Below are 23,258 nucleotides of genomic sequence, written 5' to 3'. Positions count from 1 at the left end.
AAGTTATTTGAACTTATACTGCGGTTTTACGAAACCATTTTCAAGATCCCACATCTTTGTTGTGTCTACTTGTAATGAAACTCCAATCATTCGGTTGATGTTGATTTATTAATCAAACCAATTGAAACATGAAGTGGAATTACACTCTGCTTTCTACTTCAGAGGAACTTAATTCTTTAAAGAACCTTATATAATTTGCAGACCAAAAGCAATCGGCAACTGATGTGAAGTAAATCTTTGTGGTATTTCAATTTCCGTGTTTCTTTTCTCTTCCAGACTGATTTCAAGCAGATAAATTATTCAGGTGATAGTCATTTTGAGGATAAAGCAAAGTCTTAAAATAATTACTGTCGATGAGTAATGAATGCAATCTAGTACGATTAGAACATGGATATGTATCATAATGATTAAACGGACTCATTTTATCTTGAAGGAAACTGGGACCATGGCAGTTAGGGCTCCAATTCTTGCACAAAAATTAAAAAAAAAAAGTTAAAGGAAGCGACAAAATAAAGCTTTGATAGGAGAGCATAGGTTGGGAAGAAAGGTTAGCTTTGTTGTCTTTGTTCTTGATGGACATTGTATTCTTGATCAGTGCATGAAGCTACAACGCAAGGTGGATGGTGTATCTCCCATGATAAGTGTTCTGTGAGCACCTAGCACGTTAGCTTATCCACTTATGACCAGTTCGGGACATAATTATAGTCTAAATCTGAGACCCTTTGCCAACTGTAGACCCTTCCACAAATGCGTCATCCACGGTGGCGAAGTCGCCGCCTTTGCCGAACTATCCTGTTCACCCTACTCCTCGAAATTTGTCGTTAGACGTTGTTAATATTCTTGGAAGAAAAAACAAAGTACAGGCATATTGTCTGAAAGCCATACTTAAGGGCTTCTGCACTCTCCAGTAGACACCCTGTCAAAATAAGAAACTTGTTCAAAAAATGTGTAGGTTTTCACCAACATAATTCAATTTTTAAAGCCTAAATTATCATGTAATGTGTCGAGTTTTTTTTTTTTTTTTTTTTTTTTTTAGCATCTGAAGACCCTGACGAAGAGTGCTAGTTCTGTTTATGGCTGAGAAATGAATTACGAAAGAAAGTGTTAATGTTTCCATTTCATTTAGCCGTCAAACAGTGTATGCGGTCGTTTTTTATTCACTTTGATTTCACATGAACTTGAACTTGATTAATGTGTCATCACTAAAGACGAACTTGATCATTTTCCTTTTTAGGATCTCTGTGGAAATGAGGTTATATAACAGTATTATCATTATTATTATTATTATTATTATTATTATTATTATTATTATTATTATTGTTTATTCGGCTTTCATTCACATATTTCATAGTACATATTTCGAAATCAGAACATACACTGGAGTGGTAAGGGTGCACCAGGTTGGGCAGCCCGGGACTGGAAAGAGCCACCTAAATGACTAGGGCCCTCAGGCCATCCTCCCGAACCCACATGGTGCACCCAAAATAGTCAGTTTACAATATAAAAAAATACAAATTTCATTAACAGGCATACATTTAAACAAAAACAAAAACAACACAGCCGTTTCTTTGTAAGTGTCAATTAAGATGTGTAACTACCAATCTTTCTTATTCCATTCAAATATCAGAGGCCATTTTCTACATAACAAAACTAAGAAAGAATATTAATAATACTTTGCACATTTGTCAACTCTTGAATGGCTACAGACATCAAAACCTGACTCACTTACAAATACATGCAGTTAACGCACAATGCATAAATATGAAGTTTCCATATAAACCATATATGTTCCCTTACAGCATTTCATTTTGACTTCATTATATTTGGACAATTAACAAAACAGAACTGCAAGAGAGAGAGAGAGAGAGAGAGAGAAAGAGAAGAAGATAAACATAATTCAATTTTTAAAGCCTAAATTATCATGTAATGTGTCGAGTTTTTTTTTTTTTTTTTTTTTTTAGCATCTGAAGACCCTGACGAACAGTGCTAGTTCTGTTTATGGCTGAGAAATGAATTACGAAAGAAAGTGTTAATGTTTCCATTTCATTTAGCCGTCAAAAAGTGTATGCGGTCGTTTTTTATTCACTTTGCTATCACATTAATGTGCCATCACTAAAGACGAACTTGATCATTTTCCTTTTCAGGATCTCTGTGGAAAAGAGGTTATATAACAGTAACAGTATTCTTACCTAATAGACAGCGTTCCTAAACTGAAACAGCCATCGCCACATATTCTTTTTAAACATTTCAATATGAATATGAAAAAAAAACATTCCTTACTTTAATTTCAAGATGATGTCAAAGTTATGTGTTGTACATGCTGATAATTGTATATGTTACTTTTATGTTCGAGTGAGAGTTATAGACTGTTATGGTGATATCTTTCTCGAGAACAAATTAACCGCACCATTGACTACAGTGGAAAAAAAAGTGAGCCTTATCCGCTTCTTCAGTGGTCATGTCAAGCAATATTTCTGGAAATTTTTTTTTTGTAGGTTTGATGGTCATGTATATAAATAAATAAATAAATATATATATATATATATATATATATATATATATATATATATATATATTGCAATTGATGTTTTCGGCTGATGCCAATTTTTCACTGTCAGAGTTTTTACGAATGTTAGAAATAAGGAATGCACCTACCTCTAGGAAAAAAAAGTCATAGAAGAACAGTGATAAAATGGGCCTTTTCACACGTACCGAGTTGCTTAATTACAAACTTGATTACAAACTTGTTTGCAATTAAGTTTCAAATCACAGTCCGTTCACAAGCAGGAAGAAGCTTCGCGGATTCTGCGGTTTTGAATATCAAAGAGAGGATGAGAGGTGTTGTTTCTTTCCATGTTCAAGTCAATCACTCTTGTTGCCTGTGTAGTGGCGCAGGTTTTCTCCGGAAGTGATTGAAGGGTCACGTAAGCTCCACCCCCCAAAACTTAAATAGAGGACAATTGAGCTCACAAGCTAGTTTCGTTGCTTAATTCTGGTGAAACGTGATTGAAAAACACCTCCGGACCGTGATTTGAAACTTAATAGTAACTAAGTTTCAAATCGATTCCAGTTCCCATTCACGAGGCAAATTTGCTTAATTACAAAATTGATTTGAGTTTGCGTTATTACAAAACTGTTTGAAATTAAGCAACCTCGGTACGTGTGAACGCTCGGATTGAAAACTGGGGCTCCGCCGAGACAAATACACAAACAATGACTACACATATTTGTAATGAGCTCGCCGTGTTAGCATGCAGGTGAACGTCAACATGACAAACCGGGAGAGGTGACTGATCATGAGGGTGATATATTAAACACTCTACCGAAAATGGTGATAAGTGTACGTTCAGTTTGGTACATGAATCAGTGTATCCATTTTGAACGTAATGGCTAACTCAATGAATTTAGAAAAATGAGAGCAGGTTGAGTAGCACTATAATATGTAGACTTTAGCGTCGCATGGTCATTTATGTATTGTGGCGTTAAAAAGAAGCACATACAACAACGTGTAGGTCCAAATGTGACACACAATATGAAAAGTTCGATAACCTGTCGATATATCAACCTTCAAAACGGCCATTTGTTCGTCTCCCTTGAATGACCGCTACGTACAGGTTTGACTGTTTATTGAATGCCAAGGATATAGCGCTAGGTGCAAAGAAGAGACTACCGTATTGACAAAAAGATGATGCATTTATCAATTTTGTATGTATTTCTTCGCATATGTATTTATTTGTGTATTAATAAACCTTGCAACATCTGTATATTTTCAAGTAGGTATTTACGTAATCTTTCGTAACCACGCCGATGGATGAACAAATAAGACAACTGCAGAATGACATAAGCTAACCAACTAACCGACCATTAAAGTAGAGCAACAGTTTGACTTTTGTCAGAAATGCTATTTTCCAATGTGTTTTTTTTCTTTATTTTTTCTTTCCATGGCTCGGCAATTCGATTCTCCATTAGAAGATACACTCATCTAATTATCTGATAATCATATGAATGGTAATATGTGTTGCTCTTATACTATACTTCGAATATGTATACATGATATGTATTGCATCAATGAACATTTAGCTGCTACATATATGGCTGTGTTTATCAACTTTCCCCAGTTTAAACGACTTTCGAAAGCCCTTTCGATAGCCCTTTCCATAGCCCTTTCCATAGCCCTTTCGAAAGCCCTTTCCATAGCCCTTTCGAAAGCCCTGTCCACTCCCTGTACTATCAATGTGCCGCTTGTTTTCGTCGGCTGCGTTTATCAACTTTCGATAGCCCTTTCGATAGCCCTTTCCATAGACCTTTCGAGAGCCCTTTCCAAAGCCCTGACTGCCTGTACTATTAATGTGCCGCTTGTTTTCTAAGAAGGGACGGCGAAAAGCAATTACCATCATAAAGACATATCTTCCTTTGAGAGTGACGAGTCATGATACAATGCCACATGAATCAATTGTCTTCCTATCTGTGAGGCAGCTCCAGTTTAGCACATACTTCAAATATTTCTGAGTGGCGGCATGAGACATGGGATCAAAGGGAATGGGACTGTTGTTACTCTATTTCTCAAACCTTGTTGGTGAGAGAAACACCTCCTTGTTCCAAGCATATGCGCGCATTACACACAGCTGTATGTATACACCTGTGTACACGTACTCGTGTGCACTTTACGTGGCGCGCGTCAGAAACTGGAAACGCATGGTTGCGTAACCGCAGTTGGGCGACCTAAAGGGCTTTCAAAACAGCTTTGCGTTATCAACTTCGAAAGGCTTTTACAAACAGGTTTCTGATAACCTGTTTAGGAAACATGTTTGGATCGTCACAAATTTCGGGCTTTCGAAAAGGCTTTCCTGAAGGGCTTTCAAAACAGCTTTGCGTTTATCAACTCATGAAAATTCCTTGAAAGCTGTTTGGATAACCTGTTTCTGCCGAGAAAGGAGAGTTGATAAACGCAACCTTTCGTAAAAGGCTTTCCTAAAGGGCTTTCAAAACAGCTTTGCGTTTATCAACTCGTAAAAATTCCTTGAAAGCTGTTTGGATAACCTGTTTCTGCCGAGAAAAGGAGTTGATAAACACAGCCATAGAAATACATACATTTGCATAATTATGCCTATTATTGATAGCTAGTGTACAGACTGAATTAAGGTTATGAAGCGAAACACAACGTCTTGTCACGATGGAACAGATACGTATGCGATGTTTGTATTAAATTGTTTCTTAAAAAAACCACATCAGTATAATTCATTTGTTGTGTACCTAGGCCCATACATTTGCTATATAATACTAATTATATCCAAGAGTTACACACATTGTCATAATACGACATAATACGAAATACATATTTGGGGTTCTATTTCAATGCTAACTAACTCACAAGATCTGAGACAGACACCTGCTTTAAAATGATGCAAGCAAATCCGTATAATACATGTAATGTAGTCTGGGTACACCGTGTACATTTAAAAGTGTATTGAGCACAAACATGACATGAAATATAATACAATGAAAAAAAAATACTATCAAATTTAGAATGTGAGTAATGGAAGAATCAGTTTTGGCTTTTACTTGGAATCACAAATGATCTGTGATCATAAGTCTCGATTATTACTCTTTATTTCATATTGATTTATACACTGTATCGATATCTCGTTCAAGCTGTTTCACAACACTGGTTCAGTATATTTAGATGTGATGACCATTTCAATGTATAAACGCCTGTGACCTTATAGCAAACGAGCGAACAGACTTATTAAAAAAAACATCAAAGCAAACACGAGGCATCTAGTAATCAAACCTAATGAGTGGACAATTTTCGAGATTTCAATAATTCAAATTTTGATGCTTGTTACAATAAGAACAGCGCCTACCTTTCTTTACAACTTACAACTTATTTTTTTTTAAGGGGCAAAATGGATTTTTCCCAACTATCGGCAAAATCGCTTAATAAAACTAGATGTTTTCACATCTCCAGAAAAATATTACGGACGCTCTGCTACACGTCATGATTTTACTAAATTGTATGTCACTACGTGATATACAGGTGAAAACAGGACAAGTTTATCATTTTTTTTTCTTTTATTCGATGCAAAGGGTATCCAATAACCAGACCAGGGTCCAGACAATAAGCACTGAATGACCCAACCTGATACATACTATTTGATAGAAAGTTTTTAGCCAAATACAACCACTGTACTTCATCTCTTTTTCTATGGTAACTACATTTTAATAGTGTTTCACACAGTGCTGCGCAGAAGACTAGTTTGATCTAGTAGCGATGGCTTGCTTTATGCTATATACGTCACTAGGTCATAGTAGTTAGTTGGCTTCCATGTTTTATTCCGATACGTTTAAAAAAACAGCCTCACTTGGCTGTTTTTGGTGCATTCGCACATCAATTGATGATACATCGCATGATACAGTTCCAACTATAACATTCACAAGAGGAAGAACACATTGATAATACAAGGAACAAGACCTAATACCTGCTCATGTTCAAAGATTGAGATAAAGGGTCACCTTTCAATAGTTCGGTATTTCTTGCGATTTGAGAAATCATCGCTGGTGCAAATGATGTAGATTCAGTAGTTTTCGTACATTATCATACCCCTGTCTGCAACCTGCAAGCCCGAGTGGAAGTTGGGTGGCTACATATCAGTCATTGGCGAATGGAATGTATGCCTGAACAGTAATCTAAAGTGTAAGGGAATGATAAAGAGTAGATTTACAAGTGGCAATGTACAGTGTGTGTTGGGGTAAATGGGAATGAAGAGATAATGATGACAAGCAGCGACTAACCGATCTGCAATTAGGTGCCGTCAGAGAACACAGTTATAAATGTTGTTCCTGGGCAGGGGTGACTTTATTTTAGCTTCAGCTCCAATTTAATGACAGCCTGTATCCTCATCTCATAGCTTTTAAACCAGCAAACTAAATGTCATACAAGGCCGTGGTTGGGGGGGGGGGGGGGGGGGCATGGGTCTCTGTTCAAGAGAAGCTGGTATATGAGTCCCCTCCATTCCCAATACCTTCTCTTTGATACCCTTAGTCATAGTTTGTGATTAAATATCCTGACCCAATAGTTTTCATTGTCATAATGAGCTCGATTAATTCTGTACAAGTATGTAAAATTATGTAAATGTTATGCTGAAATTGTATGTCTGTTAGAAATGAAATAAATGAAATGGAGTGAAATGAAGAGGAAAATTGCAACTCTTATCTAAAGAGGCTTCACAGGAAAAAGCTAATATGCTATTTATATAATCTACCGTTTTTCCTTTTTTTGGTAGATATAGATTAGTGATAAAAAAAATTGAAGTATGTTGTATAACTATTGACCTTACTTAGGGCAGATGAATCAAATAATCCTTGATAAATAACTAATTCACCACTTTCATAGTACTACTTGTCTCAATATATCCTATTGACATTCGACTCAAAAGGTCGCCAGTGATAACATTTAACACTTCAGCGAGGACTCGTTCGACTATTTTTCATGTCTACACTGCTATGTGTGAAGTAAATGCCTGTCTTCCAGGACTGGGAGTGACAGTCCGTCGGGATAAAGATTCACATTGCGTTGACGTAGGTTTTCACATAATCACTGTAGGCCTCCACAACGTCAAAGCAGAGTTCGTAACGTTCCTGAAATTGGGCAAGGAAAACATGTAGGGACAGTTTTTTATATCGGGGGGATTACGGCAGTACTAAAGATGTGAATGACACACACCAAACATTTTAGAAAAGCTCAAAGCAAACTGCATGGAACATTTCACTTGTAGACACACTAAAGTAACTTCGTCAATTGTGGAAGTAACATGTGTCATTATAACAGATATTGGTTATAACCACCACGCTTCCGCAAAAGCCACTGATGATAGAAGGGTTATAAGCTTTACTACGTAAAACTGGTCTTACACATATAACCATAATCCGATACATGATTATATTTTGTGGGCAATATGATAGCCGCTAAAATTCGAATTGTTTTCCATTGAAATGAGGAAGCCAGAAAGTATTTGGGTATGCCAAAAAACAAACATACAAATAGTAAAACAAAATAAAACAAAGGTTTAAAATCATATCTAAATCAGACCGGGACACATATCGTAAATGCTTTTTAATAGACAAAGTCAGATTTCCATCCATTTTCAGTTCACAGCAATACTCCTGAGATGCTGCCAGGCATAACTTAACACGAACATGGGATATGGCTTTGCATTTGTGTAAAGTATTCTTCTTACATCATTAACAGAAACATTGTTTTGGACATTGCATTTAAATCAGTTTATAACGTTTTCCCCCACTATTACGTCCTGACTGAGGTATAAATATTACAGAAAAAAAGAAAGATAATGCGACTGATAAATCTCCAATGAAGGAGATGTTCTCTTTGAAATAAAAAAAAAATAAGGGGGATATTATGAATAGTTTTTATTAAATTATGAGATCACCATTGCCATTAAAATCATACGCAAAAGAAGAAAACTTTAATATATTGGTGAATTTTACATTAAGAAAATATAATGACGCAAGGTGCAATGGGTCATGGATCACGTAACAGACGGTCTGCCCAGAAGAGTTCAGATTTACGTCGAAGGCATACAATCTCCTTCACGACCTCTCTACATTACCCGGAAATACAATCATATCAATTATGACTCTTTTACCAAACTATCCACGACGCCCGGTCTTGTCTTGCGAAGACGTTTTACTGCGCTGAAAACATCCATCGTTTTGTCCCGCTTCACTTTGTTGATCGTTGCCATGGCAGCCAGGAATGTGCCTGACTTTCCGAACCCGTCTCTTAAGATCGAATTGAAATGAAAAGTTAAAAGATGTAACTAGACATGAACCTGAGCTTAGTGTGAGCAATATTCTAGAACACGTCATCACTCTCATTGTTTCCACGACATTAAGCAGGGCCGCAAACCATAGGGATGTGAGTGTGTGTGTGTGTGTGTGGGGGGGGGGGGTATTTTTAGAAAGGTTCAGTCCTAAAATTCTTTCCGTCTAATAAAGCAGGGTTGGGTAGATGGGTGGGTGAGGAAAATCATTCCGCGGCCACTGTCCAAGACATTGGTTTTGGATTCGTTTCATCATTAACTTGATCCTGATAGTATTTTGCTTTGCACGAAAAAAGCAAAATCAGAGAAGAAGATCATGGTAAATTCTCCAGTCTCTCCGCCGTTTCTCCTTTGCTCTTGTCTACTGCTTTTAATTCCTGATCCTTTCTTGGGATGGTTTGTTTTGTCAATGAGTTCTCCCTCATTTTCCTCCATTGCTTGATCAAAATGTGATGAGTTTTTCTATTTTTGATGAGTTTTTCTATTATTTGTCAGATTTGCGTGGTGATTTTTACAGAAAGCCAAAAAGCCAAAAGTCAACTTCTGTTGTTTGCAGATTAAGTCAGACAATGGTAGAGGGTCAATTCAATGCTGCTCTCTGATTGGTCAATTCCCCATGACGTCATTGGAGTGTTCCGATGTAGTACCTTTTGAGACCCAACTAAATTGGATGTAGTATACCTTTTGAAACCGAACTGATTTTTAAATGTAAATTTAAACACTTTCTGCTTGGAAATTCAGCTTTTCGTTAGTATAGGTGTGAAGAGGTCCTAAAAATGAGTACATCAAGACCAAAATGTGGATTTTGATGGAAAATGGATGTAGTACCTTTTGCAACTGAGCTCTTCATATACACTGAAGAGGACATGCAGAGACGTATCTACCTTACTTTATACCCAGAACAGATCTAAAGTTTGCCTGCTGACAAAAATGAAAGGTTGTGACTTTTTGTGTACAGACGGAATGGAGAGCTGCTCAACACCTACGTCACACAGAGTTACCAATTTGTTCTACTTTCTCTAAACTTTATCGTAACTTTTGTCTAATTTTTTTTTCTGTCTAGTTTTTCCCGCCAAAATTCACATATCTACTTTTCTGATTTTTCTATTCTTATATGCGACATGATATCAGGATGGAATTCCCCTACAATGTTTTGATTTCTCCCTACGAGATTTGTGCATCTGCGTTGTTAAAATGTTAATTACCTATCATAGACACTTACTTCAATAATTGAAATTCTGTGTTTCCTGACTTGAAAACTGAATGATTCGTACCACAAACAATTGTGATAGACGGCACCTACATGCATACGATCAGTAGAGGTCGCTCTTCATCATTCTCTTCCTGTATGTGAAGGATGAGCCAACAAAAGTTGCTCTTTGATTTCGGCACACTCTGGTTTTTCGGCCAGCCGTGAAAATGATATTGCGTGAGCCTGCGTGCTTCCTGCCAAATAAATTAAATAACAATCAAAATAAAGGATAACCGCAAGAAGTTTATAGGTAGAAAGATCGACAGTCAAAAAAGTTTACCTACATTAGTTATGTTAAAAATTCAGTGAAGACTTACTTCAGTGAGTAAGTTTATATTTCAGCAAGTTTTATTTCTCCACTTGTACATAACAGAAAATAAGTATTACAATATCAAACATATTATTCATAATTCATGAAAATACAAACAAGATTTTACATAACAAGTATATTACCATGTAAAATAATACATGAATTCCATTACACATCTTTAAAATGTACTTGTGGAGGAGACCATTATCAGTAAACAAATCACTTGACCTGGATAACGGCCTTGTAACTTTTTTTTAAAGCTAAAGGAACGGAACATACACACGTAGAACAAATAACATAAATTCTTAAAGTATATTAAATGTCATTTGACCAAAAAGAACAACACAAGGTGGATTTTATAAAGACGAAAAAAACAAAAACAAACGAGAATAAGGGACCCAAATAGGAAGAGTAGAGAGAAGAGAGAAGAGAAGAGAAAAGAAGAAAAGCGATGAGATACAGTGTTCAGGAGTTGAGAGGTGACAAAAGCATTATTCTAATTCGAGTGGCACATTGCGAGAAGAACGCTTTTATAGAATGATTTAAAACATTGTAAAGAAGAACTGCGTTTAAGGTCATCATTCAATGAGTTCCATGCATCTGGACCATGATGGCTTATGGAATTTTGAGCTGTAATAAGTTTAGGATTTTCCAAATGATAATCTGTTGCATGACGGGTAGGATATGAATGAATTCTAACTAATACTAACTAACTTCGAACTGCACGACCGTACGTATTCTTAATGACTTTTTTTTTGGTCCCCGAAAGTGACCTAAGGATTTCCAAGTGGTCGATTATGTAAGAGAAGAAACATTGTGTCTGTTAACGTTGCATGGACAGAATGTTAACTCTAGACCAGTTAACGTTAACATGTGCAAGGTTGGTGAGCGCCATTCTCAAACATGTATAAGTAGATCCATCATCAGATAGAACAATATCAAATGATTTCAGTAATGCATCACTTTCAATATTCTTTTATCTAAGGCTGAACACATCCGTCATTATTTTTTAATTAGTTTCTTCATTTTGAGCCCTTCAATCGAAAAATGTCTCAACTTAATAAAAAATGGGTTAACTTGTTTTGCTACGAACTGTACATAAAACATGTATACAGCATCCCCGTCTTCCTGGGAGACGGTAGTTACCTTCTCGCTCGTGGACGTAATGTTAAGAACCCTTTTGGTGACGAAGTCCACATCTTGGTATTCTTCAAATAATTCAACCGTGAACGATCCGCACTTTTTCTTTCCTTGCGTTGGCCAGAACTGTACACACGTCTTAAAAGAATAGAGGTGAGAGTATAGATTATCGGTAAGGGAGATTGGAAAGAGAAAGCGGTGATGTTTTCGAACAAAAAGGGCAGTAAGGATACAATTATCATAAACAATATGAGTAGTGTTTTGTTCTCCCACAGAGAGAATTGAGTATTTACAGAAAGAGTTATTGTCGTTGCCTGTTTAAAACCTTTAAGACATGTTTTGGTAACAGACTTAGTCGCCCTACCTTGGATGCTTGAACAAGAAGCAATGGAACTGATTCTTTGAAACTTTATCTGATGGATATCGAAGATTTTAATGTTAGAAGCTATTCTCATTTTAATGTTAGAAGCTATTCTAAAATGATTAAAAAGACAAATACTTTTCCAATTTTCAATACCTTGTCCATTTCGTCCAGTAACACAACAGCTTGACATCCGTAGTCCCACACGAGACGTAAAATGTCAGTAACAGTTGACGACAGAGGCCACTGCGTACTGATGTAGGCGTTCTTCTTACCTTCAGACTATCGAATGAAACGTTATTTTCAATAAAAGAGCTGTATTGATGAAAGGAGGTTTGTAAGCATAAGACAAACTAAAAGTGAAGTGAAGAGAAAGCGTTACGGAATTGATCTTCACACAAAAATGATATTTTGAGTATCATTCAATTTTAAAAGTTACACATAGTAAAGATTTAAGAGTAACATTATTACGATTGTGATCTCCCCCCTACTTTTTCAGAATACAGTATTCATGTGGACGATTATTCCATAAATTCACAGGCTTTGTACATTAACATGCAAAAACAAAACAAAAATAAGTACATTTTTGGTGATTCAATTTTACCAGGGTGTAAACTATCTATATCTATTAGTGTTTATTTTCTTCATTGTTCATACAGTTTTGTTTTCAGTCGGATGACATGTCCTTCAGGGAAAAACCCAATAGATATACGTACATTGTAATCATCGTAAATTAGGGGTACGGAGGGTCTTTTCTATCAGTATGAAAACACGTAAATTTCCGTCTTTCAGTGGGCTCCAACAATTTCAGGGTTTATTCTAAAGAACGTACATTGAAGACCGATGCATTGATGTAGTCATTTGCGCCTGCGTAGTCGCCTTCCATTGTGAGGCGAGGTCGTGACCTGTCAGCTGAGTGAGTGAAAGAGAAAAAAGAGACGAATGCCTTTGCCACGACATTAAAAAAAAATATCAAGTGGAAGATACATTACAGTATATTGGTTAGACGACAAGGATATAATGGTGTAGGTGACTTTAAACCTTAAAGCATTGCTTTTCCTCTGACAACATTGCCAAACTTTATGGATGTCAATACAGAAGCTGATGCTAGTGTTTGGTTTTCCATCCTTATATTAACATTGATGGTATCAGCGTTGTTCCCAATGGTGTTCCTTTCATTATCAATATTTCCTGTCTTTCCTAGCACCGACTTTAGAACTGATGTGACAAATAACGTTAGCAACTAGGGTTAATAATCTAAGGATTAATACTTCAAAGTCCCATGCAATTATGAAAAAGGATACGATTTGGAAAAAAATCGTAGCGTTTTATCCGCCAAATGTACAGACAAGGTCCAAATATTTTTTAACCCTTTGTTCAACCCTGTTCAAGACTTTCTGACCTTTTAAAGTGCAGTTCCACACAATTTTGATAGGTAGAATAAAATTAGACGGTAAGAGTAGAAGAAATTTGACAGAATTTAGACTTCTGGACTTAATCTGGACTTAACTACAGAAGTACTGCAATGTCATGTGTCTCTACCGAAGGATAACATTGGTTAAAAAAAAAGAATATATATATATATATATATATATATATATATATATATATAACTGATGACTACGATGTTGATGGTGTCAACAACTCAACTCATAAACAACACAATCGTGATTTTTTTTTTCCGCAATGAAGAAAAAAACTCTCTTGATAAGTTGATAAACATGTTAACAATCTCCCGATTAAATCACTATTTCTATGCATTTCAACGCAAATAAGATGAAGCACAGGATGTATTATGCAAAGAAATTATGTTTCATTTGTGACCCTGCATCACAAAACCAACAGAAAGTCGCCAGACATAGATTTTTAGTTAAGGGCAGATTCTGAAGGAGTAGACTCTAAACTATAAAATGGTGTATAACTCAATTCAAATGGACTCCCTTAACCTACCTATATACTGGAAAGAAAGCACACCCTCTAGAAAAGTGTGAAATTTTGAAAAAAAGGGCTTTCAATTACAGGGTCTATTCAAGTGCTTAATCTTTACCAAGCTGTGCTTAGCTGTGCGATGAATGGGACAAAACACAGGGTGTAAACCATCGGAGCAACAACAATGAAGGGATTATCAAATCAAGCTGAAATTGAGCACGTTCTATTAACACATTCTATTCATGGTTAATGCCAACTTTCAAAGGAGTGAGCAATATCATTTCAAAAGTTATTAGACTTAAAAGCAAAGAGTGTGCAAAGGATTACAAGATATGTAAAGGGGCCCCTAAGGACAAACCTGATTATTCTACTCCCCCCCCCCAAAAAAAAAGGATGCAAAAAAAAAAAAAACCCACTGAAAACACACTTTCCCATTCATGTTGTGCTCCTAGACTTAAGAATATTGTTGAAGAAAGATAGCTCTTTCAGAAAATATGAAAAACTCAAGATTGACTCGGTTGACCCATTCTACCTTTTTTTGAGTCCTCACGTAAATCAGGGGGTGCGACTTTTTGCTGGTTTTGTGGTGCACGGTCAGATTTTGATTGTTTGTCAAAAAGGTACACCTAGAGAATGTTTGCAGTCTTCTTTGACTCTGGCGTCTTCACCTTTAAATAGCCTGTTCGAATGTTTAGCAATTGATCCTACCTCTTTGTGAAACATTAAACCCTGCAACTTTATTTGTGATTTTTATTTGAATTTTCCCGCAGTCTCAATTTATCGTCTGTTTATCATGACTCTATCAAAAGCAATAGCGGTAACTTTCGCCTTCATCTCCAATAGAGAATATCAACACTATAAAAAAAAACAAAATATACATATATTGATAAGCCTGTATAATAGTTAAAATGCACACGTGAAACAACTAACAGTGTATTGCCGAGTACAATACAAGTACACAAACCTGGCACCCTGTCTGGAAAACGGTTCTTTTTCACGTTGTCTGGTCTCAGTGCAGAATGAGTCGTCAGATTAGCTCCACCTGGTGTGATGTAGTCCAGCAGCTGTTTCCAAAGATGACAGCCGTTAACAACTTACAAGTCGATGGATACTTGGCAGTGCATACATCATAATTATAGTTGTAATATGTGTGGTACCCGATAATGTAACACACCCATGGTTTTCTTAAGAATCTCACAAAACCCCAGAGACACTTATGCATTGTTACAGGGCCTAATTGTATCCCCCGAACAGAGTTCGGAGGATACTATCGATTTGGCCTCGTCGCGCCGCGTCCGCCGCCGCCGCAGCCGCAGAGATTTCTTTGTGAGCGCTCTACCAGCTGCGTTTCTTCTCCGATCATCTTCAAATTTGGCATGAAGGTGTATTATGGTTAGACAAAGACGCCTATTGTTTTTGGTGATGGCGCCCTCGCTTGTTTCGTCTTTATACATGAAAAGGTAAATTCAATAGGGTCTGCTTGTGAACGCTCTACTGGCTGCAGTTCTTCTTCGATCATAATTCTTCAAATTTGGCATGAAGGTGTATTATGATATTTAAAGACGAAGACGCTTATTGTTTTTGGTGATGGCGCCCTCGCTTGTTCCGTCTTTATACATGATAAGGTAAATTCAATAGGGTCTGCTTGTGAGCGCTCTACTGGCTGCAGTTCTTCTTCGATCATCTTCAAATTTGGCATGAAGGTGTATTATGATAAGACGAAGACGCTTATTGTTTTTGGTGATGGCGCCCTCGCTTCTTCCGTCTTTATACATGAAAAGGTAAATTCAATAGGGTCTGCTTGTGAGCGCTCTACTGGCTGCAGTTCTTCGATCATCTTCAAATTTAGCATGAAGGTGTATTATGGTATTAAAGACTATTGTTTTTGGTGATAGCGCCCTCGCTTGTTCCGTCTTTATACATGAAAAGGTAAATTTTAAAGGGTCTGCTTGTGTGTGTGACGCTGGCCTTGTTTCTTGACCAATTTTTTTTTTTTTTTTTCAAATTTGGTATGTAAATATATCATAGTCAAATCTATACATCTATACCTATTGATGATACTGCCCTCACTGTTCCACCTTTTACAGGGTCAAAGGTCACCTTGATCATGTCAAAATTTGCAAAAGATTTTATTCTGACTTGCTAGGGAGGAGTATGGGTGATCATTTTACATGAAGGACACAACAGTTTGTGATGACGGCGCCCTCAGTGTTCCGACTTTGGATGCCAATGCACATTTCTTGTGTGTGCTCTATCAGCCACATTTCTTATAAGATTTTCTTCAAATTTGGCGAAAAGGTGCATTATAGTAAAATGAAGATGCCCATATGCCAATAAACGTGATCCAAGATTGCCATGGGTGTCAAAGTCATTATTACGTTCAATTAATCGTAAAAATAATTTGTATTATGTAAGTAAGGCTAAAAAAAACACAGCAATCCCGTGATAAGTATACTGCATACAAAAATACTCTCACTATGGTATTGCGCAAAGAAAAAAGGAATTATTATATGAGAAAATTAGATTTGTTTTAAAAATGATATGCGTAATACTTGGAAATTGATAAATGAAACATTGAATAAGCATAAGGAAAGCAATGTTATTTCTAAAACTAAGAATGATGGATTTGAAATAAAAGATTTACGTATGATAGCAGAAATATTTAATTCACATTTTTCAACTGTTGGCCGGAATCTTTGTGCAAATGTTCCGTTGTCTACTATAGAATTTTATGATTATCTGGATTTAGGTAATCAAAATTCAATCTTTTTTCCCCTGTAACAGTATATGAGATTTTAGATATTATTCATAATTTACCTTCTGAAAGAAGTTCTGGTTATGATGATATTGATAATATACTGTTAAAAAATATAATACCTTATATTGTTGATCCTTTGTTTCATATTTTTAATTTATCAATATCACAAGGGCAGGTACCAGATGTTATGAAAATATCAAAAATAGTTCCAATTTTTAAAAAGGGTAATAGGGAAGAATTGAATAATTACAGACCTATTTCACTTTTGCCTAATATATCTAAAATATTAGAAAAGATAATATATTCTCGAGTTATAGATTTTTTAAATAGAAATGACATTTTGTCAAAATATCAATTTGGATTTCGTAAGAAACATAGCACAGCACATGCAATATTATCTTTCACTGAAAAAGTATCTCGAGCAATTGATAAGTTTCAACATACTGCAGGAATCTTCCTGGACCTCTCCAAGGCCTTCGACACGATTAACCACGACATTCTTCTTTATAAACTTAATCATTATGGTATACGTGGGAAGGCCTTGGAGTGGTTCAGATGCTATTTGAAAGACAGAAAACAATTCGTTTGCATAAACAATGAAAAATCTTCTTTGCGCTCAATTGATTGTGGAGTTCCACAAGGAAGTATACTAGGGCCGTTACTTTTTATTATCTACATCAATGATTTTCCAAAATCTTCAAATGTTCTTTCTTTTATATTATTTGCAGATGAGTCTAATCTTTTCTTTTCTCATTCAAATCCTCATACATTAGTTGATGTCATGAATATAGAATTGAACAAGATAATGCAATGGCTAAGAGCAAATAGATTATCGCTTAATTTGCAGAAAACAAATGTGATGTTGTTTAGTAATACCCTTGATAAATTGCCACATGATATAATTTTTGAAAATGAAGTGATAAAACAGGTCTATTCTGTTAGATTTCTTGGTGTAACTGTAGACAGTAAGCTTTCATGGAAACAGCATATAGATTGTATATGCCGCACTATTTCCAGTAACACAGGTGTAATTAATAAAGTAAAGTTTTGTTTTTCTGTTAAAAAGTTGCTAATGTTATATTCAACGTTAATTTTACCTTATCTAACGTATGGAATTATAGTATGGGGTAATACACATTAAAGGGTGTGTACAGTTCTGGTCGAGGTGAAGATTTAGCTTTTAACGTTTGGCGAGATATTCAGAAACCATTCTGTAAGATGTCAGAGAGCATGCAGTTCTAAGGGGTATCAAAAGTTTATTAGATGAAAATCGGTTTTGAAATGGCTGAGATATCCAAAGACAAGGTGAAACAAAGAGATCCTAATAAAGTTGTGGCATGTCGCCTTTTATTATTAGCACTTTTTTGGATATCTCAGCCATTTGAAAACCAATTTTCATCAAATAAACGTTGAATCCTTCTTAAAATTCCATGCTCTTTTATATTTCATAAGAGGCTTTTCATTACCTCACTTAGGAATGTTCAAAGCATGAATCCCTACCTCAACCAGTACTGTACAGTCCCTTTAAACTTATTTGGATAGATTATTTTTGTTACAAAAAAAGCACTTCGAGTAATATGTAATACCTCCAAATATTGCCATACTGACGGATTATTTGTGGAGAATAAGGTTTTGAAAGTAATGGATTTGTATTATTATTACCTTGGTCAATTTATGTACAGTTTCTATAATAATTCACTTCCTTTAGTTTTTGAAAATATGTTTAATAAGAATAAAAATATTCATGAATACCCCACTCGTCAAACAGATGAATATCATTTGCCCCTTACCCGAACTCTATACAAAATCCACGTTTATCTACAGTGGCTCAAAATTTTGGAATTCCCTTGAGAAAAATATAAAAAATTCCATTAGTTTGAAATCATTCTCTAGTAATTTAAAGAAATATTTGATTAGCTCATATGTACCCCATGATTAGTTTGACTGTTTGGAAATGTTGTTCTTTTTTTCTTCGCCCTGCATCGAGAATGTTGACCTGCCCTTCGCTCTCTCTACTCCCCCTCTCCCCCTCCCGCCCTCTCTTTCCCTACTCTCTTCTGTGTGTGCACAATGTATGTGGATGCATACATGTGTGTGTACGTGCGTGTGTGTGCGTATGTGCATGTGGGTACGTGTGTGTTCTTGTGTGTATGTGTATGTGTATGTGTATGTGTATGTGTATGTGTATGTCTATGTCTATATCTATATCTATGTCTATGTGTATACATGTGAAAGCGTATACTTCATGTAACCATCCGATTCGATTGAATGAAAACTGTATACAGTGTACTCCCGTTATAACGAAATGCTCGGGACCGGCAGTTTTCTTTTGTTATAACGAAATTTCGTTATAACCGAACAAATACAATATATATATAACAAAAACAAGGAAACCACGCATATATCATAATAAGTTAACTCTGTTTGTTGAATACTCATCTTACACTGTGCAGATATTTGAAACGGAATGGTACACAGTACCTTTTTAATTTCGTTTGGATATAACATTAAAGAGAACATAAAATTGACGGAAACTGGAGCGAACACACTGTGATGTAAAGCGTTCGCCTATGCTTGTTCCGCTACGAATTTTCGACAGCGATCCGCATTTCGTTATAACGGAGCACATTTCTTTTGTTTTTCTTTGTCCGTGGGGCTCGGAAAAGACTTCGTTGTAACGAAAATTTCGCTATAACCGTGTTTGTTATAAACGAATTTTGTACCATAGACATTAATGGCGATCATTTTGGGACCAGAAGTTTTACTTCGTTATAACGAAATTTCGTTATAACCGTGTTCGTTGTAACGGGAGTGCACTGTACTTTCAATGATTAGCTTGTACGGTACATGTATCGTTGTATTGTGTTATAAAGTCATATATAATTAATGTATTGTAGTAATGTAACGTAAGTGAGGGGACTGCAATCTACAAGTTCGCTTTTTAGCAGCCCCTCAATTTCCATTTCCATGAAGTTCTTTTAAGAACCAATATGTATTATTATGTTCCAATATATGTAATCATGTCAAAGTGTATTACCTGTGTTTGATTGGAAATGAAAAAAACAAAACAAAACATGCATGAGTGAAATGAAATATTGTTTTCGGTGGTGGCACCCTAGCTTGTTCCGTCTTTATACATGAAAAGGTAAATTTTACAGGGTGTGCTTGTGTGTGCGACGCTGCCTTGTTTCTTGACCGATTTTTTTCTTCAAATTTGGTATTTAGATGTATCATAGTAAAATCTATACACCTACACCTATTTGGATTTTATTGTATCCTGCAACAGTTGCCATATCATACAAAATTCTGGCCGAAAAGGAATCCACATGGAATATGGGAGACGGGTTCGGGGGATACATGTGCTCGATTGCGAGTGCTCTGATTTCTTTCGTGGCGTAACAAAGGTTGATCAAATTGTATGGAATGGTATTGAAGACAACGACAAAATATTGGAAATGTACTTTAATTTCCATAACAATACATGCATTCCAGATTAAAAAACAAAATGAAACCTTCGCCGAGAGTAAGTTCCAGTGTATAAGTTGCAGAGTCTTGGACAACGAAATTGTTAGCCGTAGGCCCTATATAGTTATCCTACCTTATACCTTGTTACAGTATAATGGATGCTGATATCGGCCCTTCAATCAATGAGTTCCAAGTTCAAACTGATTTAAAAGCGCTTACTTTAAATTCCAAATGGGCTCGATGATTTGTTCTTATAGCGGCATGAACGCAGTGTAGTTCTTTTTAAATACAGCGGAATGGCCACATTGTAATGGACGAATTATGCGTCTCTCTCACTAACCTCAAACTGCTTCGCCATCTCCGTTTTGCCAGTGGTAGGATCGATTGCCCGCCATTTCGACCTGACCATCGCGATATCGGGTACATGACACGTCACAACTGGACAAACTGACCATTGCAGCAGAGTCTCGTAGATAAACTCGTATTGAGACTGTCGAATAAACAAAGTGATACGTAAGGAATAAAAAAAATGAACAAGCGAAAAGTCTGATTTTTACTTGTGGTCCTTGGAGTCTTGAAACCTCATCGATTAGAGTCTACATTGCACTGAAACAGTGTTATTATGCTCAATGTAAGATTCATGATGGCATCATCAAAACCGATAGAACTGTGACAAAGATAGAAATTTAGTGCACAGATGCACCTCTAATAATGTCTAATAATAAGGTCTTATTTGTCAAGGTCATCCTCTTCAGTGTTGCCACTGCTCAACCAGAGGGCTCTGCCATTGTAAATACCCTAGATCGAGCGTTGCCAAGTATCCATTTACACACCTTGGTCGATAGGGGCATGGCAGGTAAAAACATCCAAGGACGTATTAAAGCACTGGGTGGGAATCGAACTCCGATTGGGAGTCGGGAGTATAATGGAGTTGGGAGTTGGAAATCTTATCCACTATGCCCCAGCCCCCTCCCCCCCCCCTCGCTCTATTTAAAGATTACTTTATACATGCTCTCATTTTAATTCAACAAGATGCTTGTAAGTGCAGAGAAGACTCAAACATACATATGTACTCCCATGCGAGGATTAAAAAACAACAACAATGAGGTAATAATGGTCGCAATTTCTGCATCGCGGTCTGCATTCCGTGATAATTACCTGGACCTGAACCATGAATGAACGCCGCTTCCTCATGTTGTTCACAAAGTTGAATATGTCAACCTTTTTCTCGTGTTCGATCATGGACATCATTGAGTCAATGGTAAGGAATGTACCTGTGCGACCGGCTCCACCACTGCAAGGGAAAAAAAGGGGGGGTTATAGACTACAATTTCATCTGCCAGAAACAATTAGCAGGACAGAAAGCCTGTTTCACTGAATTCAACTGAAATAACTTGTATAATGGAATATTGGCACACATGGTATGAAATAACTGTGCCAAAACCGCTTATAAGGCGCCCTCCATGATATTGCTCACTACATCTCTTTGTCTCATGATGTGGTTTTTATAGTTGACATTCTGCTCACGCACAGAATTACATAGAACCGGCTGATACTGTGTTTACACTTAACAAATCCGCCACGAAGTCACCGGAGACATATGTTTTCGCGTGGTCGGTCCGTCCGTTCCTAATCGATTTGTTTTGCAGCATAACTGAAAAACCGTTCGAGGTATTCGAATGAAACTTGACATATTATAAATGCATGAGTGGAAGATATAGTGCCCATCAGCTTTTGGTTGCACACGCTGAAGTTCAAAGGTCAAAGGTCAAGGTCCAATTCTTAAATTTCAGTATTTTCCAATGATTTATCTCTGCAATACCACAGGGTATTTTCGTGAAACTTAGTGTATACTTGTCTTACCAGGTAATCATTCTCTACAAAATTATATTTTGGGGCATGAGCTCAAAGTTCAAAGGTCAAAGGTCGAGTTAAAATGCTAAAATTTTACGTCTTTCTTTGTCCATATCTTGGAAATGGCTCGTGCCATCTTCATGAACTTAGTACATAATAAATATGCATGTTTCGCCTGACTATTATTCTCTGATTGATCTACGGTGGCACTAAGGCATGGGTTTGATGCATTACACTGTCATATTGAAATCTGTACATTTTCATCTGCATTTTCATCTCATTCTCATAACAAAAGAAGTGCAAAGATATTCATTTCAAAGGCTTTACAGACTTAATCCCAAATTGGACATTAATAATCAATTATTGATCACAAGCCATTTGTTTGTGATACCATAATTCAGTACACGTGACTTTACCATGTTCCCAGCGAGAATTCTTACATTTCAGCCACAAATCTGGAAATCACAATGTTTCTATTGTTATGCCAATGAAGTCATATCCAAATTCACTTTAATTGGTAGTTCCCAACCAAATATACCAAAGTCACACCGACGTACGAGCATTCCACAATTCACATAATCAGAAAAAAAAAACACACACACACTTTAAATAATCAAGCCTACGAATAATTATGCAGACAACTATACACACATACACCCTATGTCATATCATTACGATAACCATTAAATAGTTTCAAATGTTTAAATATCTGAGCTGTTGCCTGCAGTGAACAACAAGCGGGCTAGCATCGGCTGGGTGTTCGTTTCTCACGACGTTCCTGAAGTCAATCAGTGGTTGTGAGGATTCGGGTTCTCCCTTCTCCGGCCAGATCGTGAAGTGATATTGACTCACCCGTCGAGCTTCTTCGCTGTCTCGCTGGATGTTATAACAAGGAAAGCAATTTTTATGAGAGAAAGTATTGCCATGTTGTTGTATTCATAGGCAATGGCGATGCTGTTAGATAAACCAGCCATCGGGACTCTTGGAAAAAAAAAGAAAACATGTCTTTTTGTTGAGTATGTTGATATGCAATGTTTGTTTTCGAATTTTTTTTTCTGTGTGTGTGTGGCACTTCATTTTTGGTGAGCGAACAATATCCGATCATGCAAAGAAGCTGTTTACTATAGAACTATAGAACTACAGAGCTATTTGCATGTTTGGTCTTGACATTGAAAATTTGAATGCAGTCTGAATTACTTGTTTATAATAGACCAGACCATCAAAAAGGTATCAGCGTATTATCATTAAGGAATGCAATAACTTAATCGTACATACTTTCACACCATGTGCAACTCAAATAACAATAGTGAAAACTATGTTATTACTGGCAGCTTTAAAGAAGAAATTCA

The 23,258-nt window shown here is 36.4% G+C and overlaps 2 protein-coding genes across 2 annotated transcripts in view; both read right to left on the bottom strand.

Moving 5' to 3' along the window:
• Nucleotides 1-6,969: 6,969 nt before the first annotated feature.
• Nucleotides 6,970-21,666, bottom strand: LOC139709451 (receptor-type tyrosine-protein phosphatase alpha-like). The gene is made up of 9 exons (XM_071621418.1): nucleotides 21,214-21,666; nucleotides 20,396-20,545; nucleotides 14,797-14,896; nucleotides 12,736-12,815; nucleotides 12,060-12,185; nucleotides 11,549-11,680; nucleotides 10,144-10,286; nucleotides 8,664-8,799; nucleotides 6,970-7,638 (listed from the first exon to the last, which is right to left on the bottom strand). Exons 1-9 carry the CDS (start codon nucleotides 21,304-21,306, stop codon nucleotides 7,564-7,566), a joined length of 1,035 nt encoding a protein of 344 aa, XP_071477519.1. The 5' UTR covers nucleotides 21,307-21,666; the 3' UTR covers nucleotides 6,970-7,563.
• Nucleotides 21,667-21,967: 301 nt separating this feature from the next.
• LOC139709450 (putative receptor-type tyrosine-protein phosphatase mosPTP-1) overlaps nucleotides 21,968-23,258 on the bottom strand; it is a 34,905-nt gene continuing 33,614 nt past the window's right edge. Inside the window, exon 17 of the mRNA XM_071621417.1 lies at nucleotides 21,968-22,785. Coding sequence (XP_071477518.1) covers nucleotides 22,603-22,785 — 183 coding nt within the window. The 3' untranslated portion in view covers nucleotides 21,968-22,602. The remainder of the gene's footprint in view (nucleotides 22,786-23,258) is intronic.

Source organism: Diadema antillarum, unplaced genomic scaffold (assembly GCF_040938485.1).
Source record: "Diadema antillarum isolate AM-2024a unplaced genomic scaffold, OU_Dant_1.0 seq00001436_RagTag, whole genome shotgun sequence".
Lineage (NCBI taxonomy): Eukaryota > Metazoa > Echinodermata > Echinoidea > Diadematoida > Diadematidae > Diadema > Diadema antillarum.
This window is presented reverse-complemented; position numbering and strand designations above follow the sequence as displayed.